The sequence below is a fragment of the Oncorhynchus kisutch genome, linkage group LG3 (genome assembly GCF_002021735.2).
Source record: "Oncorhynchus kisutch isolate 150728-3 linkage group LG3, Okis_V2, whole genome shotgun sequence".
Classification (NCBI taxonomy): domain Eukaryota; kingdom Metazoa; phylum Chordata; class Actinopteri; order Salmoniformes; family Salmonidae; genus Oncorhynchus; species Oncorhynchus kisutch.
The window spans coordinates 33,503,175-33,530,099 of NC_034176.2; the positions used below are offsets into that span (position 1 = coordinate 33,503,175).

The following is a 26,925-nucleotide window of genomic DNA, read 5'->3' on the forward strand; positions in this document are numbered from 1 at the left end:
CACTTAATATAAAAAAGGCAACGGAATGAAAGTACACCCCCCCCCCCCCCCCCCCTTCTCGACTGAGCCACAGACCACCCACCTCAACCTATGATCACAGAGAGTGAAGGAGAGTACAATACACACTGTATTAATTAAGCAATGTAGTAATGTACTGTATATATGCTATAATCACCAAAGAACATATCAGTTTAAGAGTTTGAAAGGGGCTTATGAAAATACCTCCGTCTGGTTCTGGTTGTCACAGTGCAGTTTCACAGTTTCAAAAGAGTTTGAACAGTTTTACAATCAAAGAAGAAACTATTCAACTAATATCATTACTTATATTAGTCTATTAAACATAACAAATTATGTCTTTCTTTAGAAGGGGTGTCGGGAAGGTCACTTCAGACAGTGACCGTAAGATGTTCCAAACGCAAGGAAACTGGCTGTTATCTCACTGTGAAAGGCCTGTTCCTAATCCACTCCTGAAGAGGTATGTGTGTGTTGAAGTCATTTTCTCTCCATGGAGGGAAACGTGTATTTATTGTTTTAAATTCTGCAGAAGTGCAGGCATGCCCTGGCACAATGACTGCCACAGGGCAGAAAAATAAATACACCTGCGTCCCAGGGAGGAAAGGGACTGGGCAACGACCACACAGACACGGACAAACACAGCAGAGAGGGCTGAGTAAGGATGAGGTCATCATCACTGAGTATTTGTGTTGGAAAATACCCATTAGAAGCTTAGAGGATGAAAGAGAAACAGTGCAGGCCTTGAGGAGGCAATAAAAGGTCTTTGGCTAACTGCACCAATGAATGCTAGTATCCAGATCATTGAGGCTAATGCTAGGCTAAGCCAACTACAGTGTATGTAGGACTGACTGGCTAGCTATAATTTCGCAGCTTGCTAACTAGCTAACTGTACTCCACAGCAACTGTATGAGCCTGGAGACTGAGGTACGTTGCTATGCTAAGATAGGTGCCTGAGCAATGGAGCAATGGAGCAAACGGAGCAGCTGCACACTCACTTTCAAAATAGGGGTGTAAACATATTTTTTTACCAGAAAATTATCATGATCCCTTGAGAAATTTGTGATTAGTAATGTTTTGAGCTACTCCGTATTACTCCGGTACTAGATTCAGTTGAAGACGGAAGTTTACATATACCTTAGCCAAATACATTTAAACTCAGTTTTTCACAATTCCTGACATTTAATCCTAGAAGAAATTCCCTGTCTTAGGTCAGTTAGGATCACCACTTTATTTTAAGAATGTGAAATGTTCAAATGATAGCAGAGAGAATGATTTCTTTCAGATTTGATTTCTTTCATCACATTCCCAGTGGGTCAAAAGTTTGCATACACTCAATTAGTATTTGGTAGCATTGCCTTCAAATGGTTTAACTTGGGTCAAACATTTTAGGTAGCCTTCCACAAGCTTCCACAATAAGTTGGTTGAATTTTGGCCCAATCCTCCTGACAGAGCTGGCGTAACTGTGTCAGGTTTGTAGGCCTTTTTTAATTTTTTAATTTTTTACCTTTATTTAACTAGGCAAGTCAGTTAAGAACAAATTCTTATTTTCAATGACGGCCTAGGAACAGTGGGTTAACTGCCTGTTCAGGGGCAGAATGACAGATTTGTACCTTGTCAGCTCAGGGGTTTGAACTTGCAACCTCCCGGTTACTAGTCCAACGCTCTAACCACTAGGCTACCCTGCCGCCCGCCGCCCTGCCTCCTTGCTCGCACACGCCTTTTCAGTTCTGCCAACAAATTTTCTATAAGATTGTGGTCAGGGCTTTGTGATGGTCACTCCAATACCTTGACTTTGTTGTCCTTAAGCCATTTTGCCACAACTTTGGATGTATGCTTGGGGTCATTGTCCATTTGCGACCAAGCTTTAACTTCCTGATGTCTTGAGATGTTGCTTCAATATATCCACATAATTTTCCTACCTCATGATGCCATCTATTTTGTGAAGTGCACCAGTCCCTCCTGCAGCAAAGCACCCCCACAACATGATGCTGCCACCCCCGTGCTTCACGGTTGGGATGGTGTTCTTCAGCTTGCAAGTCTCCCCCTTTTTCCTCCAAACATAACGATGGTCATTATGGCCAGTTCTATTTTTTGTTTCATCAGACCAGAGGACATTTCTCCAAAAAGTATGATCTTTGTCCCCATGTGCAGTTGCAACCTGTAGTCTGGCTTTTTTATGGCTTCTTCCTTGCTAAGCGGCCTTTCAGGTTATGTCGATATAGGACTCGTTTTACTGTGGATATAGATACTTTTGTACCCGTTTCCTCCAGCATCTTCACAAGGTCCTTTGCTGTTGTTCTGGGATTGATTTGCACTTTTTGCACCAAAGTACATTCATCTCTAGGAGACAGAACGCATCTCCTTCCTGAGTGGAGACAAGAGAATAGCCATCCGTGACAAGAATCGACAAGTTGTGCGTTCCAAGATGCCATTCTGCACATCACTGTTGTAAAACTTGTATGTTTATTGTGCTATAGCGTGATATAAAACACAATTCAATATAATTAAAATGCAAGAACCCAAATGTCGCCCTTGGGTATAGCTACATATCAGTATGTATTATCATAGAAATAAATAACCATAGAAATAGAATGTAGGCACTTGGTAGCCTATTGCTTTTCCCGGTTGTAAATAGAACTGCACGTATTGGACGTACATGTTTATGGTAGGTCGGGATTACTTCATTGAATACTTGGGTGAGTCGAATTTGATCCACAGAAGTGCCACATCGCAACGTGTTTCTGAACTCATAAGCTGCGTGATTTCCCATGTTTGAAGCGGGCCTATAGGCCTGTTTATTTGGCAAGACACCTTGTTGCATCTCACTGTAGTAGGCTATGTTTTAGTTATTTGCAATCGCCTTGTGCTTACTACGTTTGTTTACTGTTAAAGTAACTAGCCTAGATTGTGTAATGCCTTTATTGATCTGATCTATGTTTATAGGCCTAGTAAGCCTACCGCTGTTTTGTTCTGTTCACATTCATTCGATCGCATTCGCAGTTGTGTCAGTATTCTAAGCCAAACTGCTTTTCAGTATTTTTGTTTGCATGAATAACTAGGCTACTACTTTCAGCATTTAGTTTGTATTGTTTTGGTAAGACAGCTGTGTGTACAGCTGTATTCACATAGGCAGTTTGTAATAGGTGAATTACCCGTATAGCCTATATTAATTGCCAAAATGGCCTTGCTTTAGTGTGTAGGGCGCTGTCCATTGTGCTGATACAGTGCAGATGGGCTACAGATTTTGCGCCAACCCGTCACTTCAAAAGCACTCAATGGTCTCAGAGTCTCGGCATTAGAACTTTATGTTTATTGTGATATAGCATGATAAGCAGAATTCAATATGATTCCAATGGAAGAACCCCCAAAAATTGTGCCCCCTCACCGATTTCAACTGCCCCCTTAGTCACTTTAGGCCTATCCTGGCACCGGGTCTGTCTGCTTGGCTTGGTAAGTAATATCCATCAAATAAGCCATATCTACCATCTTTGGATTAAATATGTATGCTGTTAATCTTAAACATTTTCATGGTGACAGCACTTCAAACAACGGCGCCAAGAAAAGTTAAGACCCCCCGAGGATCCCTGTGGGGATGTAGTCGAGCTAGTTCACACAGTAGCAGCAGGGCTGAGAGGACTGAGGATTCATGGGGGAGTCGACAGGAGCGAGACAATGACGGGAAAGCTGTGACAGCACCACAGGCCGTGGCCTGGGTGAAATATGGCAGCTGCATGGCCAAACTGCCTTCCGTGAGAACAGGAGTGGACGGGGGAGAGAGAAGGGGAGAGGGCTGAACAATTGGTTGTCCCCTGGCTCGGTGCAAGAATAGAACCCCTCCTGAGCTCTCTAGCCCTCTCTGACCTCTTCCTCCCTTCAAACTATAGAGGCCATGTACCGTCTCAGAGTACTAAACTACTAGTAGCAGTTGCAGTCAAATACCCAACTCAAGTTCTACTATACAGATACAGCAGGTTAGTGAGTACATACAGTACAGTGTACTAGCACTACATGCCATCCCTCATCAAGATAATTTAAAACCCATTGCTGAATAAACATTTGTATTTTCTTTTTCATATATCAGTCTAGAAATCCTAAATGTCCATTATAGCTGAAGCAGGATATGCGAGAATTCTGTATTCTCATATTATTTCAATAAAATCCAGTCTAAACCAGCTCCTGTATAAAATCTGATCAGATAGGGAGTAGTATGTTTGAGTAAAGCCCCCCAGGTCACAGTAAGTAATGGGCAGGAGCCTATTTCCTGTAGCATGAGGCAGCTTGATGTACAAGTACACCCCCTGGACAGGACACTAGTCTATCACAGGGCGCATCAGGTCCCATTTTTACAGCCTTTGGTATGACTCAGCCAGGGATTGAACTCACAACCTTCCAATCTGAGGTCAGACACTCTAACCACAAGGCCACTGATTTGCAGTGTCACAGACACAGAGGAAAAACTCTCCAATATATCCTGCTCATGTCTACTTATGAGTTACAGACCACTGCAATTTCAGCCAGGGAAACGTAGGGTTACTTGCTTAACCCTGGTTCTATGTGAATATGAATGAGATACGTCACTTATGGGATATGACTTAGGGCGGATCACAATCTCAAATAATCCAATCACACAGAGTCTGTTGGAGACAGACAGGTCGAGTAGCGAATGAGGTGAGCTCCTTTCCTCAATAAAGGGAGCCACTCGCCTGCCAACTTGTCATTCTCAAGCATGCGTCTCTTTGCGCTCTTGCAAGTAGGAAAAAGCAGTGACACATCTCACTCATATTCTCATAGACCCTATATTTCTAATACTTGTTTCGATGTGTTACTTATGGGATATGGCCCACTCCCGTAACTCAGACATGTTCTCCGAAGCAAGGGTAGCTCCAACAGCATCACCCCTCAGAGGCTCCGATACCGAGGACAATATGCACCAATGAAGGTGCAGTGAGATCCAGTCGGTAAAACCTCAAAAGTATCAGGGGTGGCCCAACATGCTGCCTCGCAAATCTCTTGTTAAGAGATGCCTTTGAACAGTGCCCAAGAGGTAGCCATACCTCTGGTGGAATGAGCCTTCAGGCCCTCCGGGGGCTGTAAACCCCTGCTCTGCTAGGCTACCTGCCACACCATATACAGTGCATTTGGAAAGTATTCAGACCCCTTCACTTTTCCCACATTTTGTTACAGCCTTATTCTAAAAAATATAACATTTTTAAGCCCTCATAAATCTACACACAATACTCCATAATGACAAAGCAAAAACAGCTTTTTAGAAATGTTTGCTAATTAAAAAAACTAACTGAAATACCTTATTTACATATGTATTCGGACCCTTTGCTATGAGACTCAAAATTGAGCTCCTGTGCATTCTGTTTCCATTGATCATCCTGTGGTAAATTCAATTGATTAAACATGATTTGGAAAGGCGGCCTCCCGAGTGGCGCAGCGATCTAAGGCACTACATCGAAATGCTAGAGGTGTCACTACAGACCCGGGTTTGACCCCGGGCTGTATCACAACCGTCCATGATCGGGAGTCCCAAAGGGCGGTGCACAATTGACCCAGTGTTGTCTGGGTTAGGGGAGGGTTTGGCCGTGTGGGCCTTACTTAGCTCATCACGCTCTAGCGACTCCTTGTGGCGTGCCGGGCACCTGCAGGCTGACCTCGTCATCAGGTGAACGGTGTTTCCTCCGACACATTGGTGCGGCTGGCTTCCGGGTTAAGCGGGCGGGTGTAAAGAAGCGCGGTTTGGTGGGTCATGTATCGGAGGACGCATGACTCGACCTTCACCTCCCAAGCCCATTGAGGAGTTGCAGTGATGAGACAAAATCGAAATTGGGCAGAAAAGGGGTAAATATAAGGTCCCACAGTTGACAGTGCATGTCAGAGCAACAACCAAGCCACGAGGTCGAAGGAATTGTCCATAGAGCTACAAGACAGGATTGTTTTGAGGCACAGATCTGGGGAAGGGAACCAAAACATTTCTGCAGCATTCAAGGTCCCCAAGAACACACTGACCTCCATCATTCTTAAATGGAAGAAGTTAGGAACCGCAAAGACTCTTCCTAGAGCTGGCCGCCCGGCAAAACTGAGCAATCGAGGAAGAAGGGCCTTGGTCAGGAAGGTGACCAAGACCCGATGGTCACTCTAACAGAGCTCCAGAGTTCCTCTGTGGAGATGAGAGAACCTTCCAGAAGGACAACCATCTCTGCAGCACTCCACCGATCAGGCCTTTATGATAGAGTGGCCAGATGGAAGCCACTTCTCAGTAAAAGGCACATGACAGCCCACTTGGGGTTTGCCAAAAGGCACCTAAAGGACTCTCAGACCATGAGGAACAAGATTCTCTGGTCTGATGAAACCAAGACTGAACTCTCTGGCCTGAATGCCAAGCGTCACATCTGGAGAGAAACCAGGTACCGCTCATCACCTGGCCAGTACCATCCCTACGATGAAGCATGGTGGTGGCAGAATCATGCTATGGGGATGTTTTTCAGCGGCAGGGACTGGGAGACTAGTCAGGATCGAGGGAAAGATGAACTGAACAAAGTACAGAGATCCTTGATGAAAACCTGCTCCAGAGCGCTCAGGACCTCAGACTGGGGTGAATGTTCACTTTCCAACAGGACAACAACCCTAAGCACACAGCCAAGACAACGAATGAGTGGCTTTGGGACAAGTCTCTGAATGTCCTTGAGTGGCAGCCAGAGCCTGGACTTGAACCCGATCAAACATCTCTGGAGAGACCTGAAAATAGCTGTGCAGCAACGCTCCCCATCCAACCTGACAGAGCTTGAAACGATCTGCAAAGAAGAATGGGAGGAACTCCAAAAATACAGATGTGTCTTATGTAAATGTGATTTCAGTTTTTTAAATTTGTAATAAATTTGCTAACATTTCTGAAAACCTGTTTTTGCTTTGTCATTATGGGGTAGTGTGTGTAGATTGAGGATTTTTAATTTTTTTAAGAATAAGGCTGTAACATCACAAAATCCGAATGCACTGTAAGCCAATATAATAGCCTCCACTATCCAATGGGATAGCTGTTGACGAGAGAGGGGCCCACTCTTTCATGGAGACGCCCAAGACACGAAGAGTTGGTCACTCTTACAGCATGCTCTTGCTCTATCCAAGTAGATGCGCAAAGCGCGTACTGGGCACAAATTCCGGAGATGCCCTTCTTCTGTAGGAAGGGCGGCGGGTGGAAAGCCACAAGCTCTAAGGTGAGACAATTGCCGCTGACCTAAGGTATAAAGTCGCGATTGGGTGCCAACATTACCTTGGATAACCCTGGGTTGAACTGTAGGCACGAATGGTGTACTTACAGTGCAGCTCACTCACCGCTTTATGGATGTAAGGGCAATCAGCCCTTACAAGGAGAGATATTTCAACTCCATGCTTTCCAGCGGCTCAAAAGGTTGCTGAGAAATCACCTCAAGCACAATAGATAGATCCCAAGTTGCGGCTAAAGGCTTGGAGACTGGGCGTAAGCAACGTGCTCCCTTCATGAAACGACATAACAGAGGGTGTTTCCCTATTGTGTTGTTGTCGAAGCCTATGTGACAGGCAGAGATAGCGGATCTTAACAGTGGGGAACACCTTCCCTCTGTCCAAAACAGGGGTGTCAAACTCAATCACAGCACAGGCAATATTGAAAAAACAACTAATTCACAGGCAGACATAGCCTATATGTTTGCTTTTAGAAAAAGACCTGCATACAACTCAAACTGCCCATTGTTTTAGATATTAAATATGGCACTTTATAAAAGTCCACTTATAAAGAGCACATACTGTAGGATGCTGTATATAGCATTTTAACATAAATAAAACAAGAGATAATGTCACGTTCTGACCATAGAAAGCTTTTATTTTCTATGGTAGAGTAGGTCGGGGCGTGACTGGGGGGGTTGTTCTAGTTTATATTTTCTATGTGGGGTTCTATGTTTATTTTCTATGATGGTGATTTGTATGATTCCCAATTAGAGGCAGCTGGTTATCGTGGTCTCTAATTGGGGATCATACTTGAGTAGTATTTTTTCCACTTGTGGTTTATGGGATATTGTTTATGTTTGGACTTAGTGCACATAGCACCTCAGTAGTCACGGTTTGTTAGTTTATTGTTTTGTTTTGTTAAGTTTCACTAATATGAAAGAATGTGGAACTCATATCGCACTGCGTCTTGGTCCGACAAATTATTACAAACAACGTAACAGATAAATCATATTTGTCCAGCCTTTCCTGCGGTCCTTGCAGATATAAATAATATGCTGCGAACTAATCAAAAAGTATTTAAAAACTGCCTATAACAAAAACATAGGTAGGTTCACTAGGCTGATGTAACAATAACATTTCAACTTAAAACATGTTTTTCATTTTTCGCGCTGCATGGATGGATCCCTGGTGCGGTTGAATGCAGCAATACTGTATGGTGCGCTCAAAATGTCTTGCAGTTGATTAGCCAGCCTAGGCTACTGCTCAAATGTCGCTGTAAGAGGCCTACATGTTTTCTATTTGCATGGTGTTTTGATGCAGGTTTTGTTTTTTTGGTTATTTATTGTAAAGCTTTAAAATTCGAAGTCAGCAACATTTTAGTATCCTAGGACTGTGGCATGTGTCTGTGCACTATAAATGGGACACACAAACAGCGCAGTTGGATGCGAGTGCATCAGGCTGTGTAATTTCATAAAGTAGATGACTCAAATGTTGATTCAATTATGTGTCCTTTAGTAGTAATTTATACTTTGGTGTGAATCCTTTATCTAATACATTTTTGATAACCAAGATTACATTTTCGGTGTACATTGGAACCAAAACTTGGAATCGACATTTAGCCTAAAACACTTTCAACTTTCGGTCCGGTAGAAGATTCGGTCAGTGCCATTACCCCTTCTAGGACTGGGGTTCCGCTCGCCAACAACCAATGAAATTGCAGAGCGCCAAATACAAATCAACAGAAATCTCATAAAGCAAATTTCTCAAACATACAAGTATTAGGCACCATTTTAAAGATAAAATTCTCGTTAATCCAGCCACAGTGTCTGATTTCAAAAATGCTTTACAGCGAAAGCTCCACAAACGATTATGTTAGGTCACCACCAACTCACAGAAAAACCCTGCCATTTTTCCAGCGAAAGAGAGGAGTCACAAAAAGCACAAATAGAGAGAAAATTCATCACTAACCTTTGATCATCTTCATCAGATGACACTCATAGGACTTCATGTTACACAATACATGTATGTTTTGTTCGGTAAAGTTCATATTTATATCCCAAAATCTTATTTTACATTGGCGTGTTATGTTCAGTAGTTCCAAAACATGCAGTGATATTGCAGAGAGCCACATGAATTCACAGAAATACTCATTATAAATGTTGATGAAAATTCAAGTATTATGCATGGAACTTTAGATACACTTCTCCTTAATGCAACCGCTGTGTCAGATTTCAAAAAAACTTTACGGAAAAAGCATCATCTGAGAACGGCACTCAGAGCCCAAACCAGCCAGAGAAATATCCGCCATGTTGGGTAGTCAACATTAGTCATAAATAGCATTATAAATATTCAATTACCTTTGATGGTCTTCATCAGAATGCACTCCCAGAAATCGCAGTTCCACAATAAATGCTTGTTTTGTTCGATAATGTCCATAATTTATGTCCAAATAGCTTATTTTGTTAGGGCGTTTGGTAAACAAATCCAAAAGCGCGTTCTGGTCCAGTCGGACGAAAAGTTCAAAAAGTTATATTACAGGTCGAAGAAACTTGTCAAACTATGTATAGAATCAATCTTTAGGATGTTTTTATCATAAATGTTCAATAATGTTCCAACCGGAGAATTCCATTGTCTGTAGAAAAGCAATGGAACGAGAGATACCTCTCATGTGAACCCCTTAGTCAAACAGCTCTTATCCGGCCCCCCTTCACAGGAGCAGCCTGAAACAACGTTCTAAAGACGGTTGACATCTAGTGGAAGCCTTAGGAAGTGCAAAATAACCCATATCCCACTGTGAATTCGATAGGGGAGAGTTCAAAAACGACAAACCTCAGATCTCCCACTTCCTGTTTAGATTTTTTTCAGGTTTTTGCCTGCCATATGAGTCAGAGTTATACTCAGAGACATCATTCAAACAGTTTTAGTAACTCCAGAGTGTTTTCTATCCAATACTAATAATAATATGCATATATTAGCATCTGGGACTGAGTAACAGGCAGTTCACTCTGGGCACGCCATTCATCCAAAAATGTAAATGCTGCGCCCTATCCCAAAGAAGTTTTAAGGGCAGTTGAGCAGCTGCAAATGTTTAGTGATGATATGATACAGTGCACTGGCTGACTCGTGGGTGATGTGTGTGTGTGTGGGTCTGGGAGGAGGCCTGTTCGTGTTTCAATGCACTGCCTTTGGCTTAGAACGTTGGCCCTAGCAATGCTTGCTGGGAATTGTAGTGCAGCACATTACAGGCGGTATAGAAGAGGGCCAAAATGAATTGACAAACCAAATCATTGCGTGGTCCAAAGGGTTGTGCAAGAAGTATAAAACTTTTAGTTAAAGAGCATTGGAAAGGAATATGTTTTCGGTCACACCACTTAACAAAAAAAAACACAACACTTTTGTCCATACAGTCAGCGTGTTGAAGAAGCTCTTGCACTCTGGATAGTCTCAATGACTCCGAGGCAAGCCTGTCGAATGAAGATGTATCCAGGCCCAGAGGGCCATGGGTTCTGGGTGAGGGTGTAAAATCTCTCTGTTCACCTGGGTCAAAAGATCCCTGTGTAATTGCCAGGGATCTTCATAAAGCAGGAGAATGATCTCCGCTAACCACAACCTGCTTGGCCATCGAGGGGCTACTATGCCTTGTTGAGGAGAATCAATCATAGAGGAGGAAACATGTAGAGTCGTATTGTCTGTCCTGACAAGGATGTGACAATTTCAAATGAAGGGCAGAAACTGTATCAATGCATGAAACACTGTCAGCAGTTTGAGGTTATTTATATGACAATGGCAGAGATGTGGGAACCACAATCCATTTATTGCTCTTCCCTCGTGAACTGTGCCCCACCCTGTGAGTGACGTGTCTGTCATCACCACCTTCGTCAATGACAGTACCCCTAGGGGAGTGCCTGAAACAAAGATCGAGGGGCTCGTCCAGTGACGGAGAGCTGAGAGACAAGCCCGATTGCGGTGCCGTTGTGGACACAGACGAAGGGCAGCAACCCAGAGTCCCTCATTCTCAGTAGTCCAAGCTGTACTACTGAGATGGTGGACGCCATCAACCCCAGAACTCAGACACACGTTCTGAGCGTGACCGAGCGCCCCCTGTTGAATATGGCGAGGCACTGTTGGGTACAACGTGACGCGGTCGTCCGATAGTGTAGCCCGATAAGAGAGAAAATCCAGTTTGACACCTGGATATTCTATTCTCTGTGTGGGCACCAAACAGCTCTTTATCTGGATTATCTTGAACCTTAACTCGGTTAGGTGGGTTACAAGGAAAGCCGTGCCTCGTACCACTTGCTCCTGAGAAGATGACCTGCTTTGCTCCTCTTCAATGTAGTCAGAGACTCTTAGCATCCTGGTTCTCAGGGATGCTAGAGCTGCCTCCACACACTTGCTGAACAAATGAGGAGCAAGTGCTAGCCCTAAGGAAACCACAAACCTGAGTAACCTCCGGGCAGAATGCCGGTTGACTGAAGTAAACCAGTCGCCTTGACGAATAGATTGAGACAGCTCGTTGAGCATAAGCATATGGAACGTGAACTTTCTCAGAAAGCTGTTGATGATCCGTAGGTCCAGAATGGGGCGTAACTCAGAGAAAATACATATTGCACGTTCCACAAGGCTAAATTTTGGGTCCGGTAGTGTTCAGTTTATATATGTTACCCCTTGGCAGTGTTATCAGAAGGCACAGCATTTATTTTCACAGCTACGCAGACGATACACAACTTTACATTTCTGTGTCACTAGAGGATTTTAGCTCCACGGATATATTATTAGATTGTATTAGTGATTTAAATACTTGGATGGTTCACAACTTCCTCCAGCTAAATCAAGACAAGACCGAGGTCCTTATTGTTAGAGCCAAAGCAGACAGAGAATCTAGCCGCATATTTAAATTCACGGACAATAAAGATAAAACACCAGGTAAAAAACCTAGGTTATTTTAGATTCTGAACTAAATTTCAAATCCCACATTAGAAATGTGACCAAAATATATTTTTTACCACCTGAGGAACTTTGTTAATGTGTTGCCTTTTTTCTCTTGGGCTGATACAGAGACTCATCCATGCTTTTATTACAAGCAGGCTTGACTACTGTAATGCTCTCCTGTCAGCTCTACCAAAGTTTCCTCCAGTCGAACCAGTCCCTTTCAGCGCAGCAACCCCCCACATGTGCGGAACAGTCGATACCGAGCCTGGTCGCTGCTCATTTAGATGTTGATAAGCCCAACATTTTCGTTGGGTGCTGATGCTGCACTGAGGGCAGAAGAGGGCTTGGAGCCGTGGGCTTGAGATTTCTCCGCCTCAATGATTTTGAGTATTTCTTCCTCATCGATATCGAGGTTCTCATCCTTCTTGCCCGCTGTTTAGTTTTGATACAGTGAATCGAGGGCCCCATATTAATTAGCTTCCTCCAAAGAGGGAAGGGTTTGTGGGTTAGCCTCATTGCCCGAAGGCTGTGAGGGCAAAGAGTCTTGTTTGGAGGTTGCTCTTCGCACTCACTGATGAAGGCAGTTTGCAGGCAGTGCCTTACAATGCTTGCAGAATTCGGGGTTAGCGAGTGATGCCGTAGCATGCTCAAAACCCAAGCAGGCGATACACATGGGGTGTGTATCCTTGCCTGCTATAATCCCCTCGCATGGGCACGGGTGTGCCGGTGCTGAGGGGGCAGGAGGCCTGCTAGGTTCTCACTGTGTAGGGGTAGCAGGCTCCATGGCTGCGAGAAATACTATTCCTCGAGCAAAGTGTGAGCTAGCTAGCATTCACCTCATGGTTAACAGCCTAGCTAGTTAGCACACTTCTAGCCTGAGAATGAGCATGCTATCTTTGTCTCTCGGCGAACCATGCGTGCCTCTCGACCGTCGAGCTGTGAAGCTAGGGCGGTCAGTCTGGTCAACACGGCCGTGAGTGTGTTGTGCTGAACGTGAGAGGAGAATGACAATCAATTCGTGCTGATGAGAGCTTTTAGTGAGCGCAGACACTACCGCAAGGAAGAAAGGCGAGAATGACCAGTTGGCGGGCGAATGGTTCCCTTTATTGAGGAGAGGGGCTCACCTCATTCGCCACTCAACCTGTCTGTCTTCAACAGGCTCTGTGTGATTGAATTCTTCGAGCTTGTGACTCGCCCTAAGGCATATCCCATAAATGACACATCGAAACAAGTATTAGAAATAGAACTGGCATTACAAAGAATAAAGAAGGGTGAAGGAGAGAGAGGGGGGAAAGAAAAAGCAGGGAGAACAAAGTAAGAGGGGAGAGAAGGAGAGAACAAAAGAAAGGAATGGCGAGAGAACGAGAGCAAGGTTTATTCAAAGGTTTATATTGCGCAGGGCGGCAAGCTGCGTCTTGTCGGCGGAATAGTCTTGACCCATTGCAGGAAATGTATATTGTTCTCTACAAGCTCTTTCCCCCAAATAATACAGAGAGCGTAGGACTGGGGATGAAGGGAGGGCAACACATTTAGCTGACGGGCAAACAACGTAAAAATGGTGAGAATGTGGCCAGTGAAAAACAAATAAACAAATAAATATCAGAGGGAAAACACTTTAGTCATTAAACCAATGATTTCTGGATTTCTTCAGCTTCTTGGCTGCTGCTTCTCTGACCTCAATAGAAAGACCGTTACTCAACTACCCTAGTATGGCAGGGGAGGGGTATTGTACTACCCTAGTCTAACAGGGGAGGGGCACCCAACTACCCTAGTATGGCAGGGGAGGGGTAGTGTACTACCCTAGTCTAACAGGGGAGGGGCACCCAACTACCCTAGTATGTCAGGGGAGGCGTATTGTACTAACCCTAGTCTAACAGGGGAGGGGCACCCAACTACCCTAGTATGGCAGGGGAGGCGTATTGTACTACCCTAGTCTAACAGGGGAGGGGAACCCAACTACCCTAGTATGGGAGGGGTATTGTACTACCCTAGTCTAACAGGGGAGGGGCACCCAACTACCCTAGTATGGCAGGGGAGGTGTATTGTACTACCCTAGTCTAACAGGGGAGGGGCACCCAACTACCCTAGTCTGGCAGGAGGGCAATTGCATGGTGACACAGACTCAGATTTGTCATTTTATATGTCAAACAAAAAACAATGATTGCAAAGTTAAACTAACCATTCATCTCTGCACAAGGACTACGTTTAACAATTTCCACAGAAAATGTTACAAAACACATTTACTTGAAGAACAATGCAGATGGAAACTATGGTAACAGAATGATGGCATAAACAGTACAAACCGTAATTCTGTTACCAAATCTTGCATCTGCACAGTTTTTCAAGTAAATGTGTTTTTGTAAAAGAAAAATGGAAATTGTTAAGTTACTGTGGTATTGACCAGGGGAGGGGCACCCAACTGCCTTAGTCTGGCAAGGGACTGGTACTCAACTACGGTGCTCGGCAGGGCCCACAGAAGCACGTACTGTATATATAATTACTTATCTGATTAAACTGGGAAACAAACAGTGCAAAGGACAACAAGTAAACCCAAGATGCGTAAATCATCAGAGTGTATACTTTCTCTTGTAGATGAACATGCAGTTAGAGTAGAGTAGACTTTAAGCATCACATCATTACCTTGGCCAGAAGATTCAAGACAAAGAGCCAATAACTTTCAGCATCCAGGAGGCTGATTGGGAAAAAATATATATTTTTCCATAGAAAAATACATGTAATTGATGCTTAGCGATGGGTAAGATTGACATGCTACGACTATGGGTACAACAGGAGTTTATATATAAATGCCTGGAATTTTTCAATTTTGGAGAATCTCTTATAAAATGGGTTAAAGTTATGTATAGTAACCCTAGGTGTAAAATAGTACATAACGGCTACTTCTCAGAAGTACCAGTCAAAAGTTTGGACACACCCACTCATTCAAGGGTTTTTCTTAATTTTTACTATTTTCCACATTGTAGAATAATAGTGAAGACATCAAAACTATGAAATAACAGATATGGAATTAAGTAGAAACTAAAATAGTGTTAAATCAAAATATATTTTATATTTGAGATTCTTCAAAGTAGCCACCCTTTGCTTTGACAGCTTTGCACACTCTTGGATTTCTCTCAACCAGCTTCATGAGGTAGTCACCTGGAATGCATTTTAATTAACAGGTGTGCCTTGTTAAAAGTTCATTTGTGGAATTTCTTTCCTTCTTAATGTATTTGAGCCAATAAGTTCTGTTGTGACAAGGTTTATTTATTTATTTAAACGTTTATTTAATTAGGCAAGTCAGTTAAGAACAAATTGTTATTTACAATGACTGCCTACACCGACCAAACCCGGACGACGCTGGGCCAATTGTGCGCCGCCCTATGGGACTCCCAATCACAGCCGGATGTGATACAGCCTGGTAGGGGTGGTATACAGCACTATGAGGAAACTGGCTCTCATGAGGACTGCCACAGGAAAGGAAGACCCAGAGTTGATGCAGACTATTACATTGATGGAAGCTACACACTACCTGCAATATTAAAGCTGATCTACCCCCTAAAGAAATTCTCAAAAAATAACAAAATAAATAAATAAAAGAACATGGGTCCTTATGGATAGCTTGGTGCCATGCCTAAATATGGACCTGCATTATCCAGCCCCCCCCCCCCCCCCCACATCCTACCTATAATGATTTATCTAGTAACTCACTATTAGGCTTGAGCGGTATACCATATATCGAGGTATTTGGAAATAGCCACGGGATAGTTTTTCAATATTGTCAATAATGTTGAAACAAGTTTTTCAATACATTTGAATATTTCTAGCTATTATTTAGAAAATACCTACAGTCAACTTGTGCGATGCATTAGGAGATAAAGCAGATTGCGCTCTTAATTTCACTGGTCACATTATTTTAAATGATGAAGCTTACGTAGTTCCCCAGAACAGTTGAGCCAGTCATGTGTTTGTTTGTAAATAGCACAACGGGAGAAAGCGGAAGCTGTGTATTGACAGGGGTTGCATTTTATATTGAAGGTCAAGTGAATTTTTGCTTCAATAGAGTGATCAGGGATGTGCAACTGTAGTTTTCCTTCACAGAAAATACATTAGTGCAACACTTTCGGCAACTAATTTTCATCAAATGACAACAGAAGTGCAACACTATTTGGCTGGCAGCCACACAAGTAAATTAACTTACAATGAAAAATCACGTTTTTGGGGCAAGAACTATGCTAATACTAAAGCTAGCAGCCTTCATGGAAATTCACAATTACTTGTATTAATTTGGTTAGTATTCTCGTAATAGACGCCCAATGGGCTTTTTTTCTGTTTTTTTTGTGCCCCCTTGTGAACTAAACCGGTGGGGAATTAATACGTTTTGTTGGCGGTGGAGCAGCAGGGGTTTGTGTGTATCGACCTGTGTTTTTGTAAAACTGTATGTGAGTTTGAGATGTGTTAGTGTGCACATCTGTGTAGGCTATCCATTATGTTTATCCTAATTGCTTGTTAACTGACAGTTGTTATGGGAACGCTAAGTGGACCATGGGAACTAATGCGACAGACAGAGTTTTTAGACAGTTGAACAGGGTGTGCAATTTGTCCCTCGCACACCCCATTCCATCCCCTCTGGCTGTCAGGACACTCACCCTATAGAGATAACTTTGCTACATCCACATTAACATCTGCTAAAGATGTGTATTTGATTTGGTCAAAAGCAACAACAAAAAAACACACAAAACACACAAAAATTGTGTGTGTGTGTGTTTTTACTAATCTGTAACATCAGCACTTTACACAACCAGACTGTGTGAGTCTTCAACAGTCACACATACGTATACTCACACTCCTGTAGAACCAGCACTGTCCAGACCTGGGCCTCCAACAAAGCAGCTGTACAGTGACTGAGTATGCCATCCTCCACTGGAGCCCAGGTAGGAGAGCTGTTCCCAGCCTGAGTGCCAGGCATGCCCCACTCCCATACATGCCAGAGCAGAGGCCTCCCCACTGGGGGAAAAGACCACTGTTTCTGGGGTCTGAAAGACAGGCTGGTGGGTGGTCTGGGACTGAACATACAATACTAGCTGGGACTGTATCTGACTGTTCTGGCCAGTACAGGGGTTAGTGAGGGGAGGGGGGAGTGTCTCCAGCTGCTAGGTAAGCAAACAAACTTGTTAAAGTATAGCTAACGAGATCGCTCAGGCAAAACGAAGTGGGTAGTGGGCAGGAGTTTGACAATAAGATATTCACTAGTGATTATATTGGATGGATGTTACACACACACACACACAAGTGCACACACACATGCAAGCCCTGTCCGTATCTGGTTGCTATCCCTCCCACCAGAGAGAAAAAAGCACCGTTGAAACATTTGAAACAAACTGACTCAAACACAAGAGTCAAAAGTGGAGGGAGTAGATTAGATAAGAGGAGGATGAGGGGAGATGGAGTGATATCACAGAAGCAGGAAATCCTATTTACACAGCCTCATTCTCCTCTGCCTAGCGTGGGCTATATCAGCTTAACAAACCTCTCATGGTGTGTGTGATGTCAGACCAGATATCAGGAAACCAGAAGCATGCAGGTCTGCTCCAATAGGAAGCATCTGGAAGGAAAGGACACTGACAAAGATATGTGTGCTCTCTCTCCCTCTATTTAATTTGTATTTATTCTTCCTTTATTTAACTAGGCAAGTCAGTTAAGAACAAATTCTTACGTACAATGACGGCCTAGAAAGTGGGTTAACTGCCTTGTTCAGGGGCAGAACGACAGATGTTTACCTTGTCAGCTCAGGGATTCTATCTAGCAACCTTTCGTTTACTGGCCCAACACTCTAACCACTAGGCTACCTGCTGCCCCCTTTTCTCCCCCCCCCTCTCTTTCTCTTCTCTCCATCTCTCTCTGCACTTCTAAATAAGCCTGCTGTTGTCCAGCAGTAATCAAGCTGCATCATTAAAAATGTACACACCCACACACACAGGCAAATGTGTGTGTATTCACACACAATCACGGATGTTCGACTTGCATAGTTGCCTCTGAGCCAGCGTGCCAGTGTGCTGATAAGAATCTCATTTCTATTATTATTATTATTATATAATCTACTTTCTAATGACAGTGCCATATGGCTCAGGACACAAACAACACAGAACAGCTACTGATGCTAATGCAGCTCTCAACATTCTGGCAACAACCTCATCACTAATTCCATTGGTTCCATTGTGATCCCAGTGAGGCAATGCTATGTTTTTACACCTGTGTAAAAAATAAATATCTAGGGGAATGAGGGAAAACTCTTGAATGTCTGACATGCTTGTCACATTGCTTGTGTATGTGTATGTATGTGTGTGTGCGCGCACGTGTCCCACTCACCCTCTTCTTAAGGCGGTCTCTTTCTTTCAGTGTGAGTGTGTCAGCCTTAGCGATGACAGGGACGATGTTGACCTTGCTGTGGATGGCCTTCATAAACTCCACATCCAGAGGCTTCAGACTGGACAGGGACAGGTAGAAATACAAACAATAGATAAATAATAGTAGCTAAATAAAAAGTATAAAGTGATTATGTTCCCCCTACCTAGCCTAAATGGTTGTATGAACTAGAAGTAGCTGTGTGTGTGTGTTCTTACCCGTGTCCAAAGGGAGAGATGAAGTAGAAGCAGCAGTGGACTCGGTTGTCTACGATGTGTCTGCGGTTCAGGCCACTCTCGTCATGAAGGTAACGCTCAAACTGGTTATCAATGTACTGGATGATGGTCTTAAAGCTGAGGACACACAGGACAGAACACACACATCAAACAAAAAACTGGCTATATCTCCTCACCTCTTCTATCTCATCTGCACCAATTTGAAAACCAGGTATAAGAGAAAGAAAAGACCAGAAAAGGAAGCTGTTTCATTGTATTGAGATGCAGCATATCATCTCATAGACCAACATGGAGAAAAGGAGACCAGAAAAGGAAGCAGCCAGAGATGCAGCCTATCATCTCTGAGAGACCAACATGGAGAAAAAGAGACCAGAAAAGGAAGCAGTTGCAGAGTATTGAGATGCAGCCTATCATCTCTGCCATCTGACCTGCTTTCTCTGATGACTTCCTGCAGGGCCAGTAGGCGTGGTAACATGTTCATTAGCAGGGCGCCTACAGCTTCCCTCCCAGCCAGAACTAACATCAACACAGTCTGCATCCCAAATGGCACCCTATTCTGTGTATAGAGCACTATTCTGGTCAAAAGTAGTGCACTATATTAGGAAATTGGGTGCCATTTGGTATGCAGTTTACCTCTGACCTATATTCACCTCACCCTATTGGACCCAGGTAGTGTTGTGGTCCATTCCATAGCAACTCCAGATAACTCAGGCCACTACTGTGAAAAAATGCCTTGACTAATTCTGAGAGGAATGGAAATGGAATTGAAATAGAATGATCCCAACTATGGATGTAAGCATATCCTTAACACCTGCTAATGGGGCAGCAGGTAGCCTAGCTGTTAACATCGTAACCGAAAGGTTGCTGGTTCAAATCCCCGAGCTCACTAGGTTAAACAAATCTGTTGACGTGCCCTTAGGCAAGAAACTCAATTGCCCTAATTGCTCCTGTAAGTTGCTCTGGATAAGAGTGTCTGCTAAATGACTAAAATGTCAAATGTAAATGTACTGTTGTCCCTTCGTTGTTACCAACACCACTGAGAGCTGTCATTAGAGCTGCTAACCTGCTCTATTGCACTCAGCCTAGCCCTTAGATCACTGCCAGTTGTCACCAACCTCGAGTTGTATGTCAAACCACCAGTCCCAAACACAGGTATGTCAGGACAATCAAAAGGAAACGGAGCAGAGAGGAGGAGGGGAAGAGAGAGGGACGAGGGGGAGGGAGAGAGCCCACACAGCAGCTGATGGGGGCAAGGGCAAAGGAAGAGTAACTGCTCCTGCCGTCATCAACCATTGTACACACACCAGTCTTGGCTGTTGATGGCATCTCCGTATCCGGGGGTGTCGACCACAGTAAGACGGAGCTTCACTCCTCTCTCTTCAATCTCCACCGTACTGGCTTCTATCTGCACCGTCCGCTCAATCTTCTCTACAGAGGAGGAGACAAAAGGACATTTTCATTGTGTGTAACACACTAGGTTAAGTTTAGAGGGATCCCAGGGGACACAGCTTAATAATAAGCAGTTTCATTACTTTTCACATCAAAGATTCTGTTCCATGTGACTTTAGAGCTTAAATAACAAAGTCTGCCAAAGCCAAGCCTCTGGACACAATATCCTTATGCACATCTTCTGGCACTGGACAGGTGTAAGCAGTATGGCAGAAGTTGCTACTATAAGCCATCACCATATTGCTTACACCTATCCTATCCCTTCAGAACTACAAACACAAAAGTGGTAGGAGCTGGAGGTGCTTTTTCAGACTGGCCAAAGTCATAAAGAGGGGATGGGCCTTTTCAAGACTAATACAAAATAAACATTCTTAACATTCCACTCCAGGCAATACAATGCTGGAGACAGCTGAAAACAGACCTTTCTCTGTTATTACAGTGTGTGTGTGTGTGTATGCACTGTCTGGTCTGAGAGCAGAACTCATTCCTCCCTGCTTATTTCCTCTCTCCCTGTGTGTGTGTGTGTGTGTGTGTGTGTGTGTGTGTGTGTGTGTGTTCACCTGCGGCCCCAGGGATGTATCTCTCTGGGTAAAGGTCTGTCAGAAACAGGCTGTTGATCAGCGTAGACTTGCCCAAACCAGACTCTCCTGCAGGAGGAATACAGAGCAGGCATAGTACTCTAGGATCTATACATATCTACAAGGTTACTGTAGCGCACTACTTTTGGCCAAGGCCCAGGGTTCTGGTCAAAAGTAGTGCACTATATAGGGAAAAGGGCGCCATTTGGGACACAGACTTCAACTAGACAGCATTCTGGCACAAAATAACTGCTGTGTAGTTAAGCTTCTCTTGAATTGAATCAAAATAGTTGTGTAATAAGACATACTCACCAACGACCATGAGGGTGAACTCAAATCCCTTCTTCACGGACTTCCTGTGTACCTGGTTGGGCAGGTTGGCAAAACCCACATATCCAGCTGCCTCAGGGAACTAACAAACACATGGTTATAGTACAGTATTAATGTACAGTATTATATAACTCAATAGGATTAGCAAAGGGGTCTTGAATTGTTTCTCTTCCTCCCTCTCTCTCTTTCTACCCTGACATTCTTCATCATCTCCAGTGTTTAGGAGATGTGTGTGTGAGATGGTCTGTGGTAATTGAGATTAAATGGATGAGAAAATCCCAAAAGCAATAAGGCTGTCGATGAAACGGAAGCATTTATACAGGATGTCCTCTGGGCTAGGATGATCGCTCTCTATGTGTGCTCTGTATGTGCGCCCCCAATGTGTGTGTGTGTTGAAGTGGTAAGGGCACACTCACTTTCCCTTTCTCTCCAGACTGAGACATGGTCACTGTTGCTGGTCACCTAAACCTGCAACCAGAAACAAGACATCAGATAAGTCACAGTGTAACATAAGCTAGTCTGTTTCTGCTTTACTAAACTTGTTATCTTCTTGGAAAGGCAACAATGTACAGTAGCATTGTTGTAAGCAGTAGACTGGCATCCAGGCTGTCTCACCATCTCATAGACAACAACTGTATAATCACTCACCACCAAGCCTGCAGTCATAACTCCTACTACAGTACTACCATTAATTTGCAGTAGTCACTATCATCGGCATTCTGAATAATAATAATGACACTGACAGCATCCACACTAGGGCACTTTAAGACTGCACTGACATCCAGTCACTCACAGCCAACCCCATTAACTCTGTATCACAGTCAGTGGATGGAGCAGAAACAGGGTGGGCATCAAGTTGATTCCCAGACCTCCAGTAAGGCCTGGTTTGTTTAGTTAGGCTCCTGCTGTCCTACTCAATGGTACTACTCAGATGACAGAGAAATGAGCCTGAATGATAAATTATCACATAATGGCCACCAACTGGTGCCCTGCGCTGCCCAACCCCTCCCCCCCTCCATTTGATCACTAATGCACTGGGCACTGACTGACAGGTCGTGTGCGATAAGGCGAAGGCGGGGAGAGATGGCGAGCGCAGCCAGAGACGACTGAACTCTGTTATGTAACTTTATTAGAAAAACAAACAAAAGAAACTTAACAAAATCATTTTGAGGAGTGTCCCATATCTGACACTTTAATATTGTCTGGCAACCATTAAAGAGTGATGAAGACTGATTTATTCTACATGGTGCCAGGACCTCCTATCTCCGCAGCAGGCGACGAGGCCAGATATCCCTCTCCGTTTCATCGAGCTCTCAGGAGAACAATGGCTGTTAATCACCCAGGTTCCTGAGGCCTTTCATCTTTCCACGTTCCTGAGGCCTTTCGGATCACCACTCGCTGGGGTAGGAGAGGAAACAAGCACCGGCTCGCGGTCCTGACCACGGTCCCGCTGGCCCGACCTTGGTCGAGGAAACAAGCACCGGCTCGCGGTCCTGACCACGGTCCCGCTGGCCCGACCTCGGTCGAGGAAACAAGCACCGGCTCGCGGTCCTGACCACGGTCCCGCTGGCCCGACCTCGGTCGAGGAAACAAGCACCGGCTCGCGGTCCCGACCACGGTCCCGCTGGCCCCGCCCACCGTCCCGCTGGCCCGCGATCACAAACACCACCAGGAGCTTAAGCACAGAGGTGGTTAGCTTGCGATATGGACCTTAGCAAGCAGGACAAAGCAGGCTAACGCAGGGTGAGATTCGGCTGAGTGGGGAATTATGCATCCGAGTGATATCTTACATTTAATTCACAGCAGTATTATTATTAATTTGTTACCTAGCTCTACATTCTAGGGGCCATCATAATGTACAGGTTACAATGCAATTATTGAATATGCAAAAGCAATTTCTGTGATATGTTTTATGTCTGTATTTGAACAAGCTATTTTATCTGTAACAAAAAATGTATCCCCCACACACACTATTCCTGGGCGGTCTCTGTGGGAAATAGCAGTAGATTAATTAAGCTGTTCCATTATCACTTCGGTAATATCACAAAGGCAACACTATGGGGGATACAGGCAGGCGGCAATAATACCCACTTAATGAGGGAAAGGGGGATATTTAGTCAGTTGCACAACTGAATCAGAGAAGTACGGAGGGCTGCCTTAATCAACATCCACGTCATCGGTGCCCGGGGAGCAGTTGTTACTGGGGGTTAACTGTCTTGATCAAGGAGACCTTTCGGTTAATGACACAACACTTTTGATCGCTAGGCTACCTGACCGGCTTCTGTAAGCTGTTATGAACTCACACACCCACACACAAACACAATCAGAAGGCCCAACCTGAGGGAGATTAAACGGTTTGGCAAAGAAGGGAAAATGCCACCTTAGTTAAGCCAAAGTCCTGGCATGTGAGGTCTACACTTGATTTATTAGCTGGATTAAAGCCATGAGGGGCTGTGGTAGGAGTGAAGCTATTTACTTCACCTCTACCACACAGAAACTTAAAACAAAGCATTTACACCATACAGAATTATTTAGACCTATAACCAAATCTATATTTGTTATTATTATTTTGAATTATTTTAAGATTAATTAGTTAAGAACCTCTTCAAGAAATGGCAGCTAAAGTCCACCCTGATCTGAGCTATGCTATGACTCGGTTGTGAATTGATAAACTATTTAGCACTTAAATATACATTCCTTCTCTAGCCTACAAAGCTACCTGGCCTGACATCCATATCTTCTTGGCTTCAGCACTGAATTAGACATGTACAATAGTTCCATTTTTAATGAAAGTTGGCAGACATGTATACACATACCAATACCTATACAAATACACACACACACACACACACACACACACACGGGGGTTTGAGGCTCCACTGCAATAAATTGGTCCTTTGGGGGTTGGGAGGTGATGGTGGGAAACAATAATAAAGCTGTTATACTCCGTTTCAGGAGCTCTCTACAGTCTGAGCCATACGTTTAAAAAACACAACAATGGGCAGAATGAGAAGGCCTTTCAAGTAGACGGAAACCAGCAGGGCCACTCCTAATACACACTTTAGAAAAAGCACAGGATGGTCCTTTTATGATGGGGACAGAAAGGGAAATAGCCAAGCAACATTAAGGTTGGATGGCAAGTAGTGATGGGGGGGGGGGGGGGGGGGGGGGTCGATACAGTTACATATCGAAATATTATTTTGACAATATCACAATATTATTTTTGCACTAGTTGGCTGTACCTGCTCTAAAACTCCAGTAGTTTTCTTTCATAGTTTGTTCTCCATCTTCTTTTTAAATATGGAACCAATTTGTTTTTAGCACTTATTTCCATGATTGATCAAAACTCATTTTCTCATGGTTCTCCCTCTGCAGCAGACATGGTGAGTAATGTTTGGAACATTGAATCGCAATAAAATCACAGTATCGAATTGCAATACATATCGTATTGGCACTTAAGTATCATCATATCATATCGTGAGGTCCCTGGCAAATCCCAGCCTTATTGACAAGGTAAGAAAACGGTCTCATAATGTTAAGCTTCACTACTCACAAAGGCCTAGCTACTGCATGGCTAGCATGGGATGATCACAAAGTTAAATGGCAGAATAATATCAATATAATGTCACATTTTACTATCTGTTCATGCTGTGACAACATAAAGCTATGCACTCCTACAATGCATAAACATCTCAATACTGACCCAACTCAATGATGCGTAGACCTAAGTTTAGATTCTGGGCAAATCCACCATAATGGATCTCTGATTTTTCACTTTAAAATGTATGTCAAACAAAAACCAATGATTGCAAAGTTAAACAAACCATACAACTCTATGCAAAAGGACTACTTTTAACAATTTCCACAGACATTTTGACAAAAAACTAATCTGAAGAACAGTGCAAAGTTTGATAACAGAATGTGCTATTTGTGCCGCCATTCTCTTACCAAACTTTGCATCTGCGCTGTTCTTCAAGTAAATGTGTTTTTGTCAAATTATCTGTGGAAATTGTTAAAAGCAGATGGATGATTTGTTTATTTTTGAAATCATTGCTTTTTGTTTGACATACATTTTAAAGGGTAAGGAAGCATGAGTTTTAACTCACCAAAGTAAGTGTGGTCCAAGACTTAGTAACTTAGCTGTTGTCACGATTATGTTATGATTATTATGTTATCATTATTACGTTAAGTTATGTAGTTATGTTTTAGCGTTTTAACATTTATTAACATTTCTGGAAATCTTCTGAACTACCCACAATGCACTATTTCTCAACATCATATGGCGAACCGGTGCTACCTAGCTATGTTCCAGCTGGCTAACGTTTGCTACTAGTCATGCTAGCATGTACAGTGGGGCAAAAAAGTATTTAGTCAGCCACCAATTGTGCAAGTTCTCCCACTTAAAAAGATGAGAGAGGCCTGTAATTTTCATCATAGGTACACTTCAACTATGACAGACAAAATGAGGGGAAAAAAATCCAGAAATCACATTGTAGGATTTTTTATGAATTTATTTGCAAATTATGGTGGAAAATAAGTATTTGGTCACCTACAAACAAGCAGGATTTCTGGCTCTCACAGACCTGTAACTTCTTCTTTAAGAGGCTCCTCTGTCCTCCACTCGTTACCTGTATTAATGGCACCTGTTTGAACTTATCAGTATAAAAGACACCTGTCCACAACCTCAAACAGTCACACTCCAAACTCCACTATGGCCAAGACCAAAGAGCTGTCAAAGGACACCAGAAACAAAATTGTAGACCTGCACCAGGCTGGGAAGACTGAATCTGCAACAGGTAAGCAGCTTGGTTTTGAAGAAATCAACTGTGGGAGCAATTATTAGGAAATGGAAGACACAAAAGACCACTGATAATCTCCCTCGATCTGGGGCTCCACGCAAGATCTCACCCCGTGGAGTCAAAATGATCACAAGAACGGTGAGCAAAAATCCCAGAATCACACGGGGGGACCTAGTGAATGACCTGCAGAGAGCTGGGACCAAAGTAACAAAGCCTACCATCAGTAACACACTACGCCGCCAGGGACTCCTGCAGTGCCAGACGTGTTCCTCTGCTTAAGCCAGTACATGTCCAGGCCCATCTGAAGTTTGCTAGAGAGCATTTGGATGATCCAGAAGAAGATTGGGAGAATGTCATATGATCAGATGAAACCAAAATAGAACTTTTTGGTAAAAACTCAACTCATCGTGTTTGGAGGACAAAGAATGCTTAGTTGCATCCAAAGAACGCCATACCTACTGTGAAGCATGGGGGTGGAAACATCATGCTTTGGGGCTGTTTTTCTGCAAAAGGACCAGGACGACTGATCCCTGTAAAGGAAAGAATGAATGGGGCCATGTATCGTGAGATTTTGAGTGAAAACCTCCTTCCATCAGCAAGGGCATTGAAGATGAAAACGTGGCTGGGTCTTTCAGCATGACAATGATCCCAAACACACCGCCCGGGCAACAAAGGAGTGGCTTCGTAAGAAGCATTTCAAGGTCCTGGAGTGGCATAGCCAGTCTCAAGATCTCCCATAGAAAATCTTTGGAGGGAGTTGAAAGTCCGTGTTGCCCAGCAACAGCCCCAAAACATCACTGCTCTAGAGGAGATCTGCATGGAGGAATGGGCCAAAATACCAGCAACAGTGTGTGAAAACCTTGTGAAGACTTACAGAAAACGTCTGACCTCTGTCATTGCCAACAAAGGGTATATAAAAAAGCATTGAGATAAACTTTTGTTATTGACCAAATACTTATTTTCCACCATAATTGG

The 26,925-nt window shown here is 43.6% G+C and overlaps 1 protein-coding gene across 1 annotated transcript in view; it reads right to left on the reverse strand.

Annotated features, from left to right (window-relative positions):
• The window catches only part of LOC109881293 (septin-2), a 46,785-nt gene that overhangs the window by 16,022 nt on the left and 3,838 nt on the right, over positions 1-26,925 (reverse strand). Inside the window, exons 2-7 of the mRNA XM_020473456.2 lie at positions 21,568-21,619; positions 21,134-21,233; positions 20,804-20,890; positions 20,099-20,222; positions 18,777-18,911; positions 18,523-18,640 (exon numbers count right to left, since the gene is read on the reverse strand). Of these exons, the coding sequence (XP_020329045.1) occupies positions 18,523-18,640; positions 18,777-18,911; positions 20,099-20,222; positions 20,804-20,890; positions 21,134-21,233; positions 21,568-21,594 (591 nt within the window). The 5' untranslated portion in view covers positions 21,595-21,619. The remainder of the gene's footprint in view (positions 1-18,522; positions 18,641-18,776; positions 18,912-20,098; positions 20,223-20,803; positions 20,891-21,133; positions 21,234-21,567; positions 21,620-26,925) is intronic.